At 45.3% G+C, this 14,370-nt stretch overlaps 1 protein-coding gene across 1 annotated transcript in view; it reads left to right on the top strand.

Annotated features, from left to right (window-relative positions):
• Nucleotides 1–13,360, top strand: part of FGF1 (fibroblast growth factor 1) — a 249,978-nt gene extending 236,618 nt beyond the window's left edge. Inside the window, exon 4 of the mRNA XM_040406005.1 lies at nt 13,187–13,360. Within this exon, the coding sequence (XP_040261939.1) occupies nt 13,187–13,252 (66 nt within the window). The 3' untranslated portion in view covers nt 13,253–13,360. The remainder of the gene's footprint in view (nt 1–13,186) is intronic.
• The last annotated feature ends 1,010 nt before the right edge of the window (nt 13,361–14,370 follow it).

Raw genomic sequence — 14,370 nt, 5'->3', positions numbered from 1 at the left:
GGGATATCTGTGGAGGGCACTTATGGGGGATATCTGTGGAGGGCACTTATGGGGGATATCTGTGGAGGGCACTTATGGGGGATATCTGTGGAGGGCACTTATGGGGGATATCTGTGGAGGGCACTTATATAGCATCTTATGCTATATATGTGTCATCCACAGATATCCCCCCTTATGCTATATATGTGCCCTCCACAGATATCCCCCGTAAGTGCGTCATCCACATTACATCCACATCTGCAGACAAGTTTAATAAAAGTAAAAAATGATAAAGATAAAATGAAATAATAATCAAGATCCAAATAAAAGAAAGTACATATAAAAGTATGTAAAAACACACTCTGGGCTCATGCCCACGAATGTAAGGGTGCCGTGCCTGTGCTGCGGACCCCAAATAGCGGTCCGCAATGCACGGACACAGACCATGGGGCAGCTGCATGAGGATTGCGGACCCATTCACTTGAATGGGGTTCGCGATCCGCATCCGACTGCCCGCACCGCAAAAAAGTATCGCATCCTGAAGTGAATGGGTCCATGATGCGGCCTGCACACGGCCGCGTGCAGCCCGCATCATGGACCCATTCACTTCAATGGGTCCAGGATCCGGGATATGAGTGCTACAGTGTGCTTCTGGCTGTGCCTCCGCACCGCAAAAAATTAGTGCATGCGCTACTTTTTTGCGGTGCGGAGGCACAGCCAGAAGCACCACGGAAGCACTCTGTAGCACTCATATCCTGGATCCTGGACCCATTGAAGTGAATGGGTCCTTGATGCGGGCTGCACACGGCCAGTGCCCGTGTATTGCGGACCCGCCGTATGCGGCCTGCAATATGGCAACGGCGGGCACACGGTCGTGTGCATGAGCCCTAATAGTCCGCACTGGTACTGTTGACGCAATATTTTAGGTTTTAAAAATGTGGCTCTCAAAAGAAATTTCAATCGTGGTTTTGGCGATATTTGGCTCAGTTGACAAAAATTTTGCCCACCACTGGCCTAGGCATTATATGCAACGCTTAGGCAAAGTATAAAAAAGACTGAAATAACAGACATTTCATATTTTGCCTAAATACTTTGAGACAATGCCTGTATTTCATATATGGCAAAATTGCAGAGCGGATGCGGAGGTGTGAATGAACCCTTAAAGTGTATGACCAGCTGTATTTTGGAGGGGAGAGAGAATTAACAAAAAGGGGCAACTAGCTGCTTTCTTCATATAAACAAGATAAAAAAAACAACCATATTGTAATGTAACAAATACAGTGCTGTGTTTGTGGGAATAAAATATCATGTGTGCGTTATATATGGAGTCCAAAACAATAGGACTCTAGGCAATCAGTATTATAATGGTATGTACTGCATTCAGGTTTTGTGTAAAATGTCCTTGTCATACAAGTGAATAAATCTAATATGATTAAAGAATAAAATATAAAAATAAAATCATCCATCATGAATTACAAAGCCTTACGTTTTTATTGGTCCTTGTTTGTTTTGAGACAGTATTTAGTTTTGCTATTCTATACAAAATCCTTGTGTGGCAAATCTTCATACGGCCACTGATTTATTGTAAGCTTAGATTGGAAATCTACGACATGTCCCTTTTTGGTGAGGAAACCATGGCAGTTGTCTGTCGCAGAATAACTCATTGAGTGAGATAATCCACAGGCAAATGTGCAGCAGAAATCTCAGGGTCACCATGTATTTCACAGCAAATATAAATCACATTGCATCTGAACATACCCCAAGGGTACATCTACACAAGACATAAAATGAGCAAAAAGATTCAGCTGTGGAAGAATTTGTGGCAAAATCTGCATGAGTTACAGATTTGTCATGGATGTTGCTGTGGATTTTTTTTCTCTCCAGCATGTGGATGAGATATGGTAAAGTCTCATTCACTGCTATTATAATACCTTGCATATTTTCTGCTTGCAAAATATGGATGAAAAATGTGACGCGTATCCAATTATTTTCTTTTTGAAGGGAGGTACTATTACCAGATAAAAGGGAAGGCAATGGGTACATCATGTGATAATTTATTTTTGAGCTGTATGCTTTAGGGAGAATAATCTAATAACTGTTAATGTGGCGTAATTGGGACCCTCTAAGGCCCCTTTCACACGCTCATGTACTCAGACCCATTAAAATAAATGGGTCAGGATTCAGTGCGGGTGCTATGCGTTCACGTCAGGTGCAATCCGTGACATGAACGCATAACACCCGCACTAAATCCTGACCCATTAATTTCAATGGGTCTGAGTACATGAGCGTTTTTTTTCACACATCTGTGAAAATCGCAGCATGTTCTATATTCTGCGTTTTGCACGCAGCCCTGGCCCTATAGAAGTGAATGAGGCTTCAGTGAAAAACGCATTGTATCCGCAAGCAAGTGCGGATGCAATGTGTTTTTTACTGATGGTTGCTAAGAGATGTTGTTTGTAAACCTTCCGTTTTTTTTTATCACACGCATGAAAAACGCATCAAAATGCAATGGTGCGAGTTTCACTGAACGCACCATGAACGCATCCGGGGCCAATCCGTCACGCTGGAGTGAAAGGGGCCAACACATACCCAACCCATCACATACCCAAATTGCCTCTGGGAGCACTATGGCTAGCACAAACCTTAGGCCCCTTTCACACGGGCGTTGCGGGAAAATGTGCGGGTGCGTTGCGGGAACACGCGCAATTTTTCCGCGCAAGTGCAAAACATTGTAATGCGTTTTGCACTCGCGTGAGAAAAATCGCGCATGTTTGGTACCCAAACCCGAACTTCTTCACAGAAGTTCGGGCTTGGGATCGGTGTTCTGTAGATTGTATTATTTTCCCTTATAACATGGTTATAAGGGAAAATAATAACATTCTGAATACAGAATGCATAGTAAAATAACGCTGGAGGGGTTAAAAAAAATAAAAATATAATTTAACTCTCCTTGATCGCGCAGCCTGGCTTCTCTTCTGTCGCCTTCTTTGCTGATTGTAGGAACAGGACCTGTGGTGACGTCACTCCGGTCATCACATGGTCCATCACCATGGTAAAAGATCATGTGATGACCGGAGTGACGTCACCACAGGTCCTCTTCCTACAATCAGCAAAGAAGGAGACAGAAGGAGATGCCGGGCTGCGTGATCAAGTGGACTAAGGTGAGTTAAATTTTTTATTTTATTTTTTTAACCCCTCCAGCGCTATTGTACTATGCATTCTGTATTCAGAATGCTATTATTTTCCCTTATAACCATGTTATAAGGGGAAATAATAATGATCGGGTCTCCATCCTGATCGTCTCCTAGCAACCGTGAGTGAAAATCGCACCGCATCCGCACTTGCTTGCGGATGCTTGCAATTTTCACGCAACCCCATTCACTTCTATAGGGCCTGCGTTACGTGAAAAATGCACAATATAGAGCATGCTGCGATTTTTCACGCAACGCACAAGTGATGCGTGAAAATCACCGCTCATGTGCACAGCCCCATAGAAATGAATGGGTCGGGATTCAGTGCGGGTGCAATGCGTTCAACTCACGCATCGCATCCGCGCGGAATACTCGCCCGTGTGAAAGGGGCCTTACTGTAGTGCCTCTGGCATAAATTGAATGGAAACCCACACGTATTTATCAGTACACTGACATATAGATGAGGAAAAAATAATTAATAATATTAATAATAGTAAAGTGAATGTACAGTCAGCAGGAGTGTGCTTGCAATATTACAGTAACATTCAACCTATTAATATAATATCCAGTAAGGTATACTCCATTATCGTTCCCTGGCAGGAGATCATGCTTTCAAAACAGGACTCTGCTGCCAGGAACAATAATTTTGTATGGGGACGAGTGATGGCAGCTATCACTCATCCTCATACTGTAAGGTGATCGCTACATGTAAATTCGTTGCCTCACCTCCTTTTAACGAGCAGCCGATTTGACCTGAAGGAACGCTTCCTTCCTGACAATCACCTGCTCCTTGCAGCATCTAACTGTGCCTTAAACCGAGTGGTTGACTCGTAATTTTAATCCTATTTGTGGAGTTATTCTATTTTAAATTTTAAATAAATGTTTAGTTTTAACAATGGTGATGGGATGACTTAAAACGGGAATTTGTTTATAATACTGGATTAGTTTCCTGGTAATCTTCCCAGTGGGATTAATATGTCTATATGCCTGCATAATATACTCAACCCTTTTAGCTACAAAGATGAACATGGCTTTTAAACTAGTTGGATATTTTTATCATCAGATGCTACAAAATATTTTTTATGCCATGATTAGGCAACCTTCAGAATAGTATGAACGTGGACCTAGTGATGGGACAATGATGTGATCCATTGAATAAAAAATTGGAAAAAGGGGTGGAAAGACAGTGTTGCTGCATTCATATCAGTAACTATTGTAATAATGTCGCTATCTATGTGTTAATTGACCTTTGTCTATGTTTAAAGAGGTAGTCCAAGATTTTACTATTGATAGCCTATCCTTGGGATAAGTCATCAATAACTGATCCGGGTCCAACACCATGCCAATTAGCTATTTCAGAGTTGTTCTGGCACCAGAAACTGTTTAGGTTCGGCACCTATTTTCAAAGTCAGAGCTACTTTGGGACAGAGGATCGTGGGGGAAGAGTTTTGGACCCCTGCTGGTCAAATATTGATGGCCTATCCTAAAGATAGTCCATGAATAGGATGCCTTTAAATTCTATTTTGCAAATGGTAACCCAACTTTTACATGGTTACGGTTTCAAAATGACATTGTTTTGACATTATAATCTGGAAACTGAACTCCTTGCATAGATGTAAACGTGCATGCTATGCTTTTCCAGAAAATGAATCCTGCTTGTAAATCTAGGTTTTTCACGTATTACTCTTGCCAACAACAATCATCCTCTGGCACTGAGAGTGTTAATAATCCAAGAAACGCCTTCCTCATCATGAATAACAGATTATCAATTTCATCATTACTTGCTGCAACCTGTTTGAAAAATAGATCTGGAAAAAATAAATAATTGGGGCTTTGGACCATTACTATGGAAATGGTATTTCATATTTTTATCACTGTTAGCATGGAGCGGTATGGAGGAGGCGGCTGTGAGGTTGGAACAGCCTGTGTGCAGCCAGAAATTTCTTTACACATGGGGTGGTTGGAAATAGTAAGAAAGTTGCCAATCCAAGCATTGTGAGCGAGCATTTTAAATAAGTTTAAGTGGGAGCAGAGCACATTTTTGGACTAAAGTTGAGCACAAGGGGCACAGCTATTATTATATAAATGAGACATGAGGATCCTGAATTTTTGGTGTATAATATAATTGTATCATAACAAAATGTAGTCACTCTTGCCTTTCCCCTTTACATAATTATGTCCAATAACTATGTGCAGTCTTTCTCTTGTTAACTCAACTGTTTGAGTTTTTTTAAATGCAGTACCCCGGAGCAAGGGGTATTTGCAAATAGTTTTGTTATTTAATGTTATGTAATGCAACTTTGTCATGTGTTGTCATTGCAATGTTTTATACATAGCATAGCTGTGTATGGATGCATGGATGGGTTCATACTCCTAGTTCAACCCTTTGCAAGAGGCTGGGTGGGGATCCAAGATCTGCACCCAGCTAAGATAGTTCTAGGAAGAGTTTATTGAAGGAAGGAAGCAGTAACATATGCTCCTTCTCCTTGGGCCTCAAGATCCAGAGACTAACAAATCTTTGTGTTTTACTGCAAGGTCAACATAATGAGAGAGAATTGGAGAACTTGGAATCTGCATGGCTAAGCAATGGAATCAAGACGTTAACCTGCTACTATGGCCATTCTAACTTTGCTGTAGTGGAGGAAACCATTAAGACACCCTTCACACCTGGACATTTAATGGCCAGATGTGCCCTCAAAACACAAAACCCTGTATCCCACAGTGGACATTACAGCCATTATCGCAAGAGTACTATTGGCCGTCATAGATTATACTGAGAGAGACTTTAGCAAGATTTAGCAAGTGTACAAAGAGGGCTATAACTCCCACCCTTGCCTAAATCCATACACCTCGATCTGAGAGAGAATTACACTGTGTATAGTTGGAACTGTGACTGTTATAGTTGGATATATTACAACTCTCATTCTGCACTTAGTAAAGAGAGAGGTTATTCTACTTTTGGCCTGATTATCTGACTCCTACACCATACGCTGGCAATACAGACAATAAAAGGGGTTGTCTCACTTCAGCAAGTGGCATTCATCATGTAGAGAAAGTCAATACAAGCCACTTACTAATATATTGTTAATGTGCTGGCTTCATTAATTTTTCCATCACATTATACACTTCTCGTATCAATGGTTACAAAAACCCTGCAATCCATCAGTGGTGGCCGTGCTTGCACACTATAGGAAAAAGCACCAGCCTTTCTGGTTGCCTGGACTGTGGGAGCGCACACAGGCTAGTGCTTTTTCCTATAGTGTGCACGACCACCACTGATGGATTGCAGGGTGGTCATAACCATCGAAATGAGCAGTGTATAATGTGATGAAAAACTTAATCCAACCAGCAAAGGAAGCAATATGGGTCATACATTAGTAAATGGCTTGTATTAACTTCCTCTATATAATGAATGCCATTTGCTAAAGTGAGACAACCCTTTTAACCCCTTAAGGACACAGCCAGATTTCACCTTAAGGACCAGGCCATTTTTGCAAATCTGACCAGTGTCACTTTATGTGTGAATGACTTTAAAACGCTTTTACTTATCCAGGCCATTCTGAGATAGTTTTTTCGTCACATATTGTACTTCATGACACTGGTAAAACTGCACGCAAAAAAAATCATTTTTATTTATAAAAAAAATACCAAATTTACCCAAAATTTTGAAAAATTTGCAAATTTCCAAGTTTCAATTTCTCTACTTCTATAATATAGTAATACCTCCAAAAATAGTTATTACTTTACATTCCCCATATGTCTACTTCATGTTTGGATGATTTTGGGAATGACATTTTATTTTTGGGGGATGTTACAAGGCTTAGAAGTTTAGAAGCAAATCTTGAAATATTTCAGAAATTTTCAAAAACCCAAAAGGACCAGTTCAGGTCTGAAGTCACTTTGTGAGGCTTACATAATAGAAACCACCCAAAAATGCCCCTGTTCTAGAAACTACACCCCTCAAGGTATTCATAACGGATTTTTACAAATGCCGTTAACCCTTTAGGTGTTCCACAAGAGTTAATGGCAAATGGAGATAAAATTTCAGAATTTAGATTTTTTTTTGTAAATTTTCAATTTGAATCCATTTTTTCCAGTAACAAAGCAAGGGTTAACAGCCAAACAAAACTCAATATTTATTGCCCTGGTTCTGTAGTTTCCAGAAACACCCCATATGTGGTCGTAAACTACTATACTGGCACACGGCAGGGCGTAGAGGGAAAGGAGCGCCGTGTTTCTTTTGGAAGGCAGATTTTGCTGGACTGGTTTATTTACACCATGTCCCATTTGAAGCCCCCCTGATGCACCCCTAGAGTAGAAACTCCATAAAAGTGACCCCATTTTGGAAACTACGGGATAAGGTGGCAGTTTTGTTGGGACTATTTTTAGGGTACATATGATTTTTGGTTGCTCTATTACATTTTTGTGAGGCAAGGTTACCAAAAATAGAAATTCTGAAATTTCATCTCCATTTGCCATAAACTGTTGAGGAACACCTAAAGGGTTAATAAAGTTTGTAAAATCAGTTTTGAATACCTTAAGGGGTGTAGTTTCTTGGGGTCACTTTTATAGAGTTTCTGCTCTAGGGGTGCATCAGGGGTTCTTCAAATGGGACATGGTGCCAAAAAAAAAGGCCATCAAAATCTGCCTTCCAGAAACCATATGGCGTTCCTTTCCTTCTGCGCCCTGCCGTTTGGTCATACAGCAGTTTACGACCACATATGGGGTGTTTCTGTAAGCTTCAGAATCAGGGTAATAAATATTGAGTTTTGTTTGGCTGTTAACCCTTGCTTTGTTACTGAAAAAAAAATGGATTAAAATAGAAAATTTGCCAAAAAATAGCTGTTTTTGCACCGTTTTTATTTAATTTTTTTGACAGTGTTCATCTGAGGGTTAGGTCATGGGGAATTTTTATAGAGCAGATTCTTATGGACACGGCGATACCTAAAATGTCTACTTTTTAAAATTTATTTAGGTTTTACACTATATCCTTCTTTTTTAAACAAAAAAAAAAAAACATTTTTGTATCTCCATAGTCTAAGAGTCAGTTTTTTGTTTTTGTTTTTAGCCGATTGTCTGGGGGTTGAATACGGGAATCTCGCCCCTTGTACACACGAAACTTGTAAGTGTACCCTGAGGTACTCTCACAAAGTTTGCACAGCTTCACGCCATACCTCGCCCACTTAGAGGGAACATACTGGCGGAAAATGAGTCTCCTCTTGAAAGTAATGAGAGACTCATCAACCACGACCTCCCTTCCAGGTACATAGGCCTCCCAAAATGCAGGCAAAATGGCCTCAAAACGGGAGCATGTCATGACCATACTGTAAAGTGGGTTCTGGTAGAGGACGTCACCACTCCAGTACAGCCTGACACCATCACAGGATCTAGGGATGGTGATTGGAGGTGTATTATCACACCACCAATCGCCATCCTATTCCGGGTTATAGGGTCACCTGAATTGACCTGCTGTTTGCTGCGATCGCCGATATGGGGGGAAGGGCACAGAACCCCTCTCGGCATTGTCACAGAGTGCCTGCCGAATGATTTCAGCAGGCACTCTGTTCCAATCACCGCGCGCGATGCGGCGGTGATCGTAAATACACATGATGTACCGGTACGTCATGTGTCCTTAAGTACCAAGGCATCATGACGTATCGGTACGTCATGTGTCCCCAACAGGTTAAAATCATGGGCACCCCAACCACCATCAAGCAAGGAGCCCCAGAACCAGGTGTGACCCAAAGGAAGAAAAGGTGCATCCTCCTGTCACTGCAAGGCCCTAGGGTGCGATTGTGTGAGTAAAGCCACCGTGAGTGTGACAGCCAGAGCTATTACCACTCCTATCCTCCGCTCCGTGATTGTGCAGGCACTGCTACTGTACCTGCATAAATCTGGCAGTTAACCATCTCAAGACTGATCATAGCACTGTATAAGGTTGCAGGACCCGCTTGTAGTCATAATCGCAAACCCCAGTGATTCATTTCTAGTGTCACTATGGGGACTGTCTGAAACATGAAATAGATCCCTAGGGCCGCATCTTGTTTAGGCATATCAGTGGTATTCCTTAACATCTGAATGTGCATATTTCCAGGCACAGGCACAAAATATTGGCATACTTAAAGAGGACCTTTCACCCATTATGACAATGTGAACTAAGTATACAGACATGGAGAGCGGCGCCCAGGGATCTCACTGCACTTACTATTATCCCCGGGCGCCGCTCCGTTCTCCCGCTATGCCCTCCGGTATCTTTGTTCACAAAGTTATGGTAGGCGGAGTCTGCCCTTGTTCTGCTGTAGCGCTGGCCAATCCCATTGCAGAGCTCACAGCCTGGGAGAAAGGAACCTCCCAGGCTGTGAGCTCTGCGCTGCGATTGGCCAGCCCTACAGCAGAACAAGGGCTGACTCCGCCTACCATAACTTAGTGACTGAAATCTCCGCCTACCATAACTTAGTGAGCGAAGATACCGGAGGGCATAACGGGAGAACGGATCGGCGCCCAGGGATAATGGTAAGTGCAGTGAGATCCCCGGGCGTCGCTCTCCATGTATGTATACTTAGTTCACATTGTCATAATGGGTGAAAGGTCCTCTTTAAGCAAGCATATCAGTATACTGTTATAAAAACACAAATGGGTAAGGCTGGTACCAGCCTGTATTTGTGGGCGGAGCGTCTGGCTACTTATTCTCCTCGCTAGCGGTCAGCCAGGCGCCCGATCCTCACGCATCACTTGCTGGAAATCGCGCTCCTTCCTCTTCCTGTCGAATTTGGCTTCCTGTCGTTTCTGCGCACGCGTGCTACGGAGGTCCGGATTGCCGTAAGTCAGCCTACCAGGTAATCGGGGCTCAGCTGGCGCCGCTCTAGCTGAGCCTCACGCCCGGCTTGGATTCCGGCACCTTGTGATATAGGGTGCAGACTCCCCTAGCATAAGCCGCTCGCATTTATCCTAAGGTACAGGCGGCGGGGTCTGGGGAGCGGCATCACAGTTAAGTTGCCTGCCTCTGTCACACGTTGGGTCAGTATGCGATTTTTCTTTTCTTAACATGGGACGTGGTGACAGGCTTTCTGGTTTCCACTATTAGCAGGCTGGTAAGGGGGTAAGCAGAGTCATACAAGCACTCTGCCCTGTGGCTGTGCTGCAGGTGGGGGTCTTGGTTTGATTTAGGGGGGCACAGATTTTCAGTTATGCCCTCATCCAGCTTGCTAGGGTCATCTGCTCGTGCGGTTTTAGGTTCACCTGATGCAAGGTTTCCTCACTGTGGGTTTTCAGCTGTCTCCCTCTGGCAGCACATGTGCTTCACAGCGCATTAGTGTCGCTTTGTTTTCCTTCTCACTCAGCCCCTGTCTCTTGGTCCTCCCGGGTTGTCAGTGTCCTCTGGGTCGCCCTGGGTGTCAGTGTCTCCTGGCTCACCCGGGGTGTCAGTGTCTCCTGGCTCACCCTGGGGTGTCAGTGTCTCCTGGCTCACCCGGGGTGTCAGTGTCTCCTGGCTCACCCGGGGTGTCAGTGTCTCCTGGCTCACCCTGGGGTGTCAGTGTCTCCTGGCTCACCCTGGGGTGTCAGTGTCTCCTGGCTCACCCGGGGTGTCAGTGTCTCCTGGCTCACCCGGGGTGTCAGTGTCTCCTGGCTCACCCTGGGTGTCAGTGTCTCCTGGCTCACCCTGGGTGTCAGTGTCTCCTGACTCACCCTGGGTGTCAGTGTCTCCTGGCTCACCCTGGGTGTCAGTGTCTCCTGGCTCACCCGGGGTGTCAGTGTCTCCTGGCTCACCCGGGGTGTCAGTGTCTCCTGGGTCGCCCAGGATGTCAATGTTCCTGGATCGCCCAGGGTGTCAGTGTCTCCTGGATCGCCCAGGGTGTCAGTGTCTCCTGGATCGCCCAGGGTGTCAGTGTCTCCTGGATCGCCCAGGGTGTCAGTGTCTCCTGGATCGCCCAGGGTGTCAGTGTCTCCTGGATCGCCCAGGGTGTCAGTGTCAATGTTCCTGGATCGCCCAGGGTATCAATGTTCCTGGATCGCCCAGGGTTGTTATGTGTTCTGGGTCCGTTCTGATGTTGCTTTATTCCTTCCTTAGATTGGGCAGTAATTGTTCTCTTCTCCTACATATCGTTTAGGCAATTTCCGAGGCGCTCCCAGGTAAGTCGGGTTAGAGATGCTGCCCTAAACCAGTTTCAGTTCATGTCAAACTGGGCAGATTTGGATATGGAGCTGTTTTGTCGACACTTTGCGGGTCTCAAGGCCCCTCTTTGTGACATTTGCCAGTCTATTTTCCATTCTTCTGAGTGGTGCCCTAACCCGGTGCATGCCCCACAGTCAGTGTCCACGCCAGGTCCTTCCGGGTCCTCTAGGTCTTCATCTTCCCTGGATAAGCTGGGCAGGCCAATTGTGTACCTGGTTAGTAGCCAGGTATGCAATAATTTCAATGCTAAAGGCTGTGCCTTCAATGCTTGCCGAGCGCTTCATATCTGTTCTCTGTGTTTTTGGGCCCATCCCTGTCCCTCCTGTCCCAAGAAGGCAGCCAAGGATTCCTGACTAGCCGACATCAATTTGGAATTACTGGCTGCATTTCTGCGGGACCACCCCGACCGACCTTTTATCACCTTCTTGTTGGATGGGTTCAGAGAAGGTTTCCATACCGGTCTCATCACGCTTCCCCAGGGCTGCTGGGTAGGCCCCAATTTTCTATCCGCCTCCAGTGACCCTGAGGTCATCCAATCGGAGGGTGACAAGGGGTTCGTTATTGGTCTATTTTCAGAGATTCCTTTCCAGTCTTGGCGTATCAATCCCATTGGCCTTGTCACAAAGCAATCCTCTAATAAAAAGCGTCTCATCTATGACCTCTCCGCACCTCATATGTCTTCCATCCCCAGTCTCAACTCGCTTATTCCCTCTGAGGAATATTCAATGCAATATTCTTCAGTCGATGAGGCTATTCAGTACATTCTGCAAGCAGGTGTCGGGGCTTGGTTGGCCAAAGTAGATATCGCCGATGCTTTCAAGTTGCTTCCAATCCATCCGCAGCTTTGGAAGTATTATGGTATCAAGTGGGCGAATAAATTCTACTTTGCCAACCGGCTCACTTTTGGGCCTAAGAGCAGCCCTTGGCTTTTTGAACAACTTGCCAAAGCCCTGCATTGGATTCTCATCCATCACGGCGGTTTATCAATGGTCGTCCACTACTTGGACCACTTTCTTCTCGTTGAAAGGCCCAGGCAGGTCCCATCCATTCCCCACACGCTCCTGGACATATTTTTCCATCTTCAGGTTCCTGTGGCTGTCGCTAAGACTGAGGGCCCGGCTACCAGGGTCACCTTCCTGGGCATCATCTTAGATACCATTAAGATGGAGGCTAGCCTCCCCAGCGAGAAATTGCTCAGGATCCGCTCAGCCATCTCCCAGGCGGTTTGGTCCCATTCTCTGACCAAGGTGGAGCTGCAATCCTTGCTGGGGACGCTACCAGAATTATGCCGCAGGACAGGGCTTTTCTCTCCAGGTTGTTACGTCTTTTGCCCTCTGCCCCAGAGCAGAATTCCGTCGTCCATCTGGACAGCCAGGCCATTGCTGACCTAGTTATGTGGAACAGTTTTCTCTCCGATTGGAACGGTATTTCTTTGTTCATTCCACAATGGGACTCCTCTTCCCCCATTGTGTTTTCTGACGCCGCGGGTTCCTTCGGGTTCGCCGCCATTTTCAGGTCTCACTGGCTGGCTGCCGGATTAGCCTCAGATTCAGCAGCACTCAAATCCTCTCCCCTTCTGGAACTGTATCCAGTCGTGGAGGCAGCTCAGGTTTGGGGTCACCATTGGTCTAACGTGTCTGTGACCTTCGTTACAGATAGTCAGACCCTGGTGGACATTGTCAACAAAGGCAGGGCCCAGTCCTCCAAGATCATGGCCTTGTTGCGCAAATTGGTTTGGCTGTCCCTCCGCCACAACTTTCATATGCGATGTGTTCACATTTCAGGCGAGCAGAATAGGGCCGCGGATGCTCTTTCCCGTTTTAATTTTCTTTTTTTTTTTCAGGAAATGCCCGACACGGATCAGTCAGGCACGCCAGTTCCTCGATTCAGCGCACTCATTCTGGACTAGATTCCCTTCATAGACGAGGCCAAGAATCTGGTTAAGAAATCTCTGTCACGCAATAAGGCAAGGAATTATCAGGCCGGTTTGAGAGCATTTGATAAATTCTCCAAGATCCATCCGAGGGGTCATCATACCGAAACCTCCTATATCATGGCTTTCCTAGCTTATTGTCACTCACAACTGTCTCTATCACATAATACTATCAAACTTTATTTAGCCGGTCTACAACATCACTTTATGCTGTCTAACCCACACAGCAGGTCCATTTTCTCCATTCAGGCCATCAAAGCCACCCTCCGAGGTATTCAAAAGGAGGGTAAGGGGTCCGTGAGCCGTAGGCAACCAGTGTCTAGCGAGTTGTTTAGAAAACTCTCCTCTCCTTGTCTTTAGATGGTAATCCTTTTGGGCCCTCCACTAGCCTGATCCTGAAAGCTGCCATGTACCTCAGTTTTTATGGGTTCCTTAGGCCTGGGGAAGTTTTAGCTGGCCCAAACGGTCAAGGCTTTCCTTTGAAACAACATTTGTCATGGGGAATTGGCCATTATACCCTTCTTCTACCTTCCACCAAAACTAATCAGACCGGTTCCCCCACAGAGGTCAAATTCTACCCAACCTCGAACAACTGGTGCCCAGTTCAGGTGCTTCATCAATTACTTTCACACATCCAGGCTTCACCGCCAGACAGCCCGCTCCTGCCATACGCAGGCAAACCTCTCAACACCTCGCATTTCATTTCCTACATCCGTACTCTTGCCAAGGGCCTAGGTTATGACCCCAAGGTAATATCGGGGCATTCTTTCCGCATAGGGGCGGCTTCAGTAGCATCCCGGCATCAGGTGCCAGCTCATGTCATTCGGTCCATCGGGCGCTGGCGGTCCTCCTGTTTCACCAGATATATACCCAATCCTCAATTAGAGATTTCTCGAGCCTTTTGTCCCTTGGCTTTGTAATCATTATAATAAAGTGTTGCACCTAACTGTTGTTTTTGCCCCCTTTTTCTTGGTGTACCCACGCCCGTGGCTCCCGGCACAATCCAGCCACTATGTTCAGGGCAGGGTTCTCTGCGTACGCCGACTACTTTCCTAGCCCTGACCATAAATTAAAAGAGTTTTCTGAGATTATTA

This window comes from Bufo bufo, chromosome 1 (assembly GCF_905171765.1).
Source record: "Bufo bufo chromosome 1, aBufBuf1.1, whole genome shotgun sequence".
Lineage (NCBI taxonomy): Eukaryota > Metazoa > Chordata > Amphibia > Anura > Bufonidae > Bufo > Bufo bufo.
Note: the sequence above shows the minus strand (reverse complement) of the source record. Positions and strands in the feature narration are given on the sequence as shown.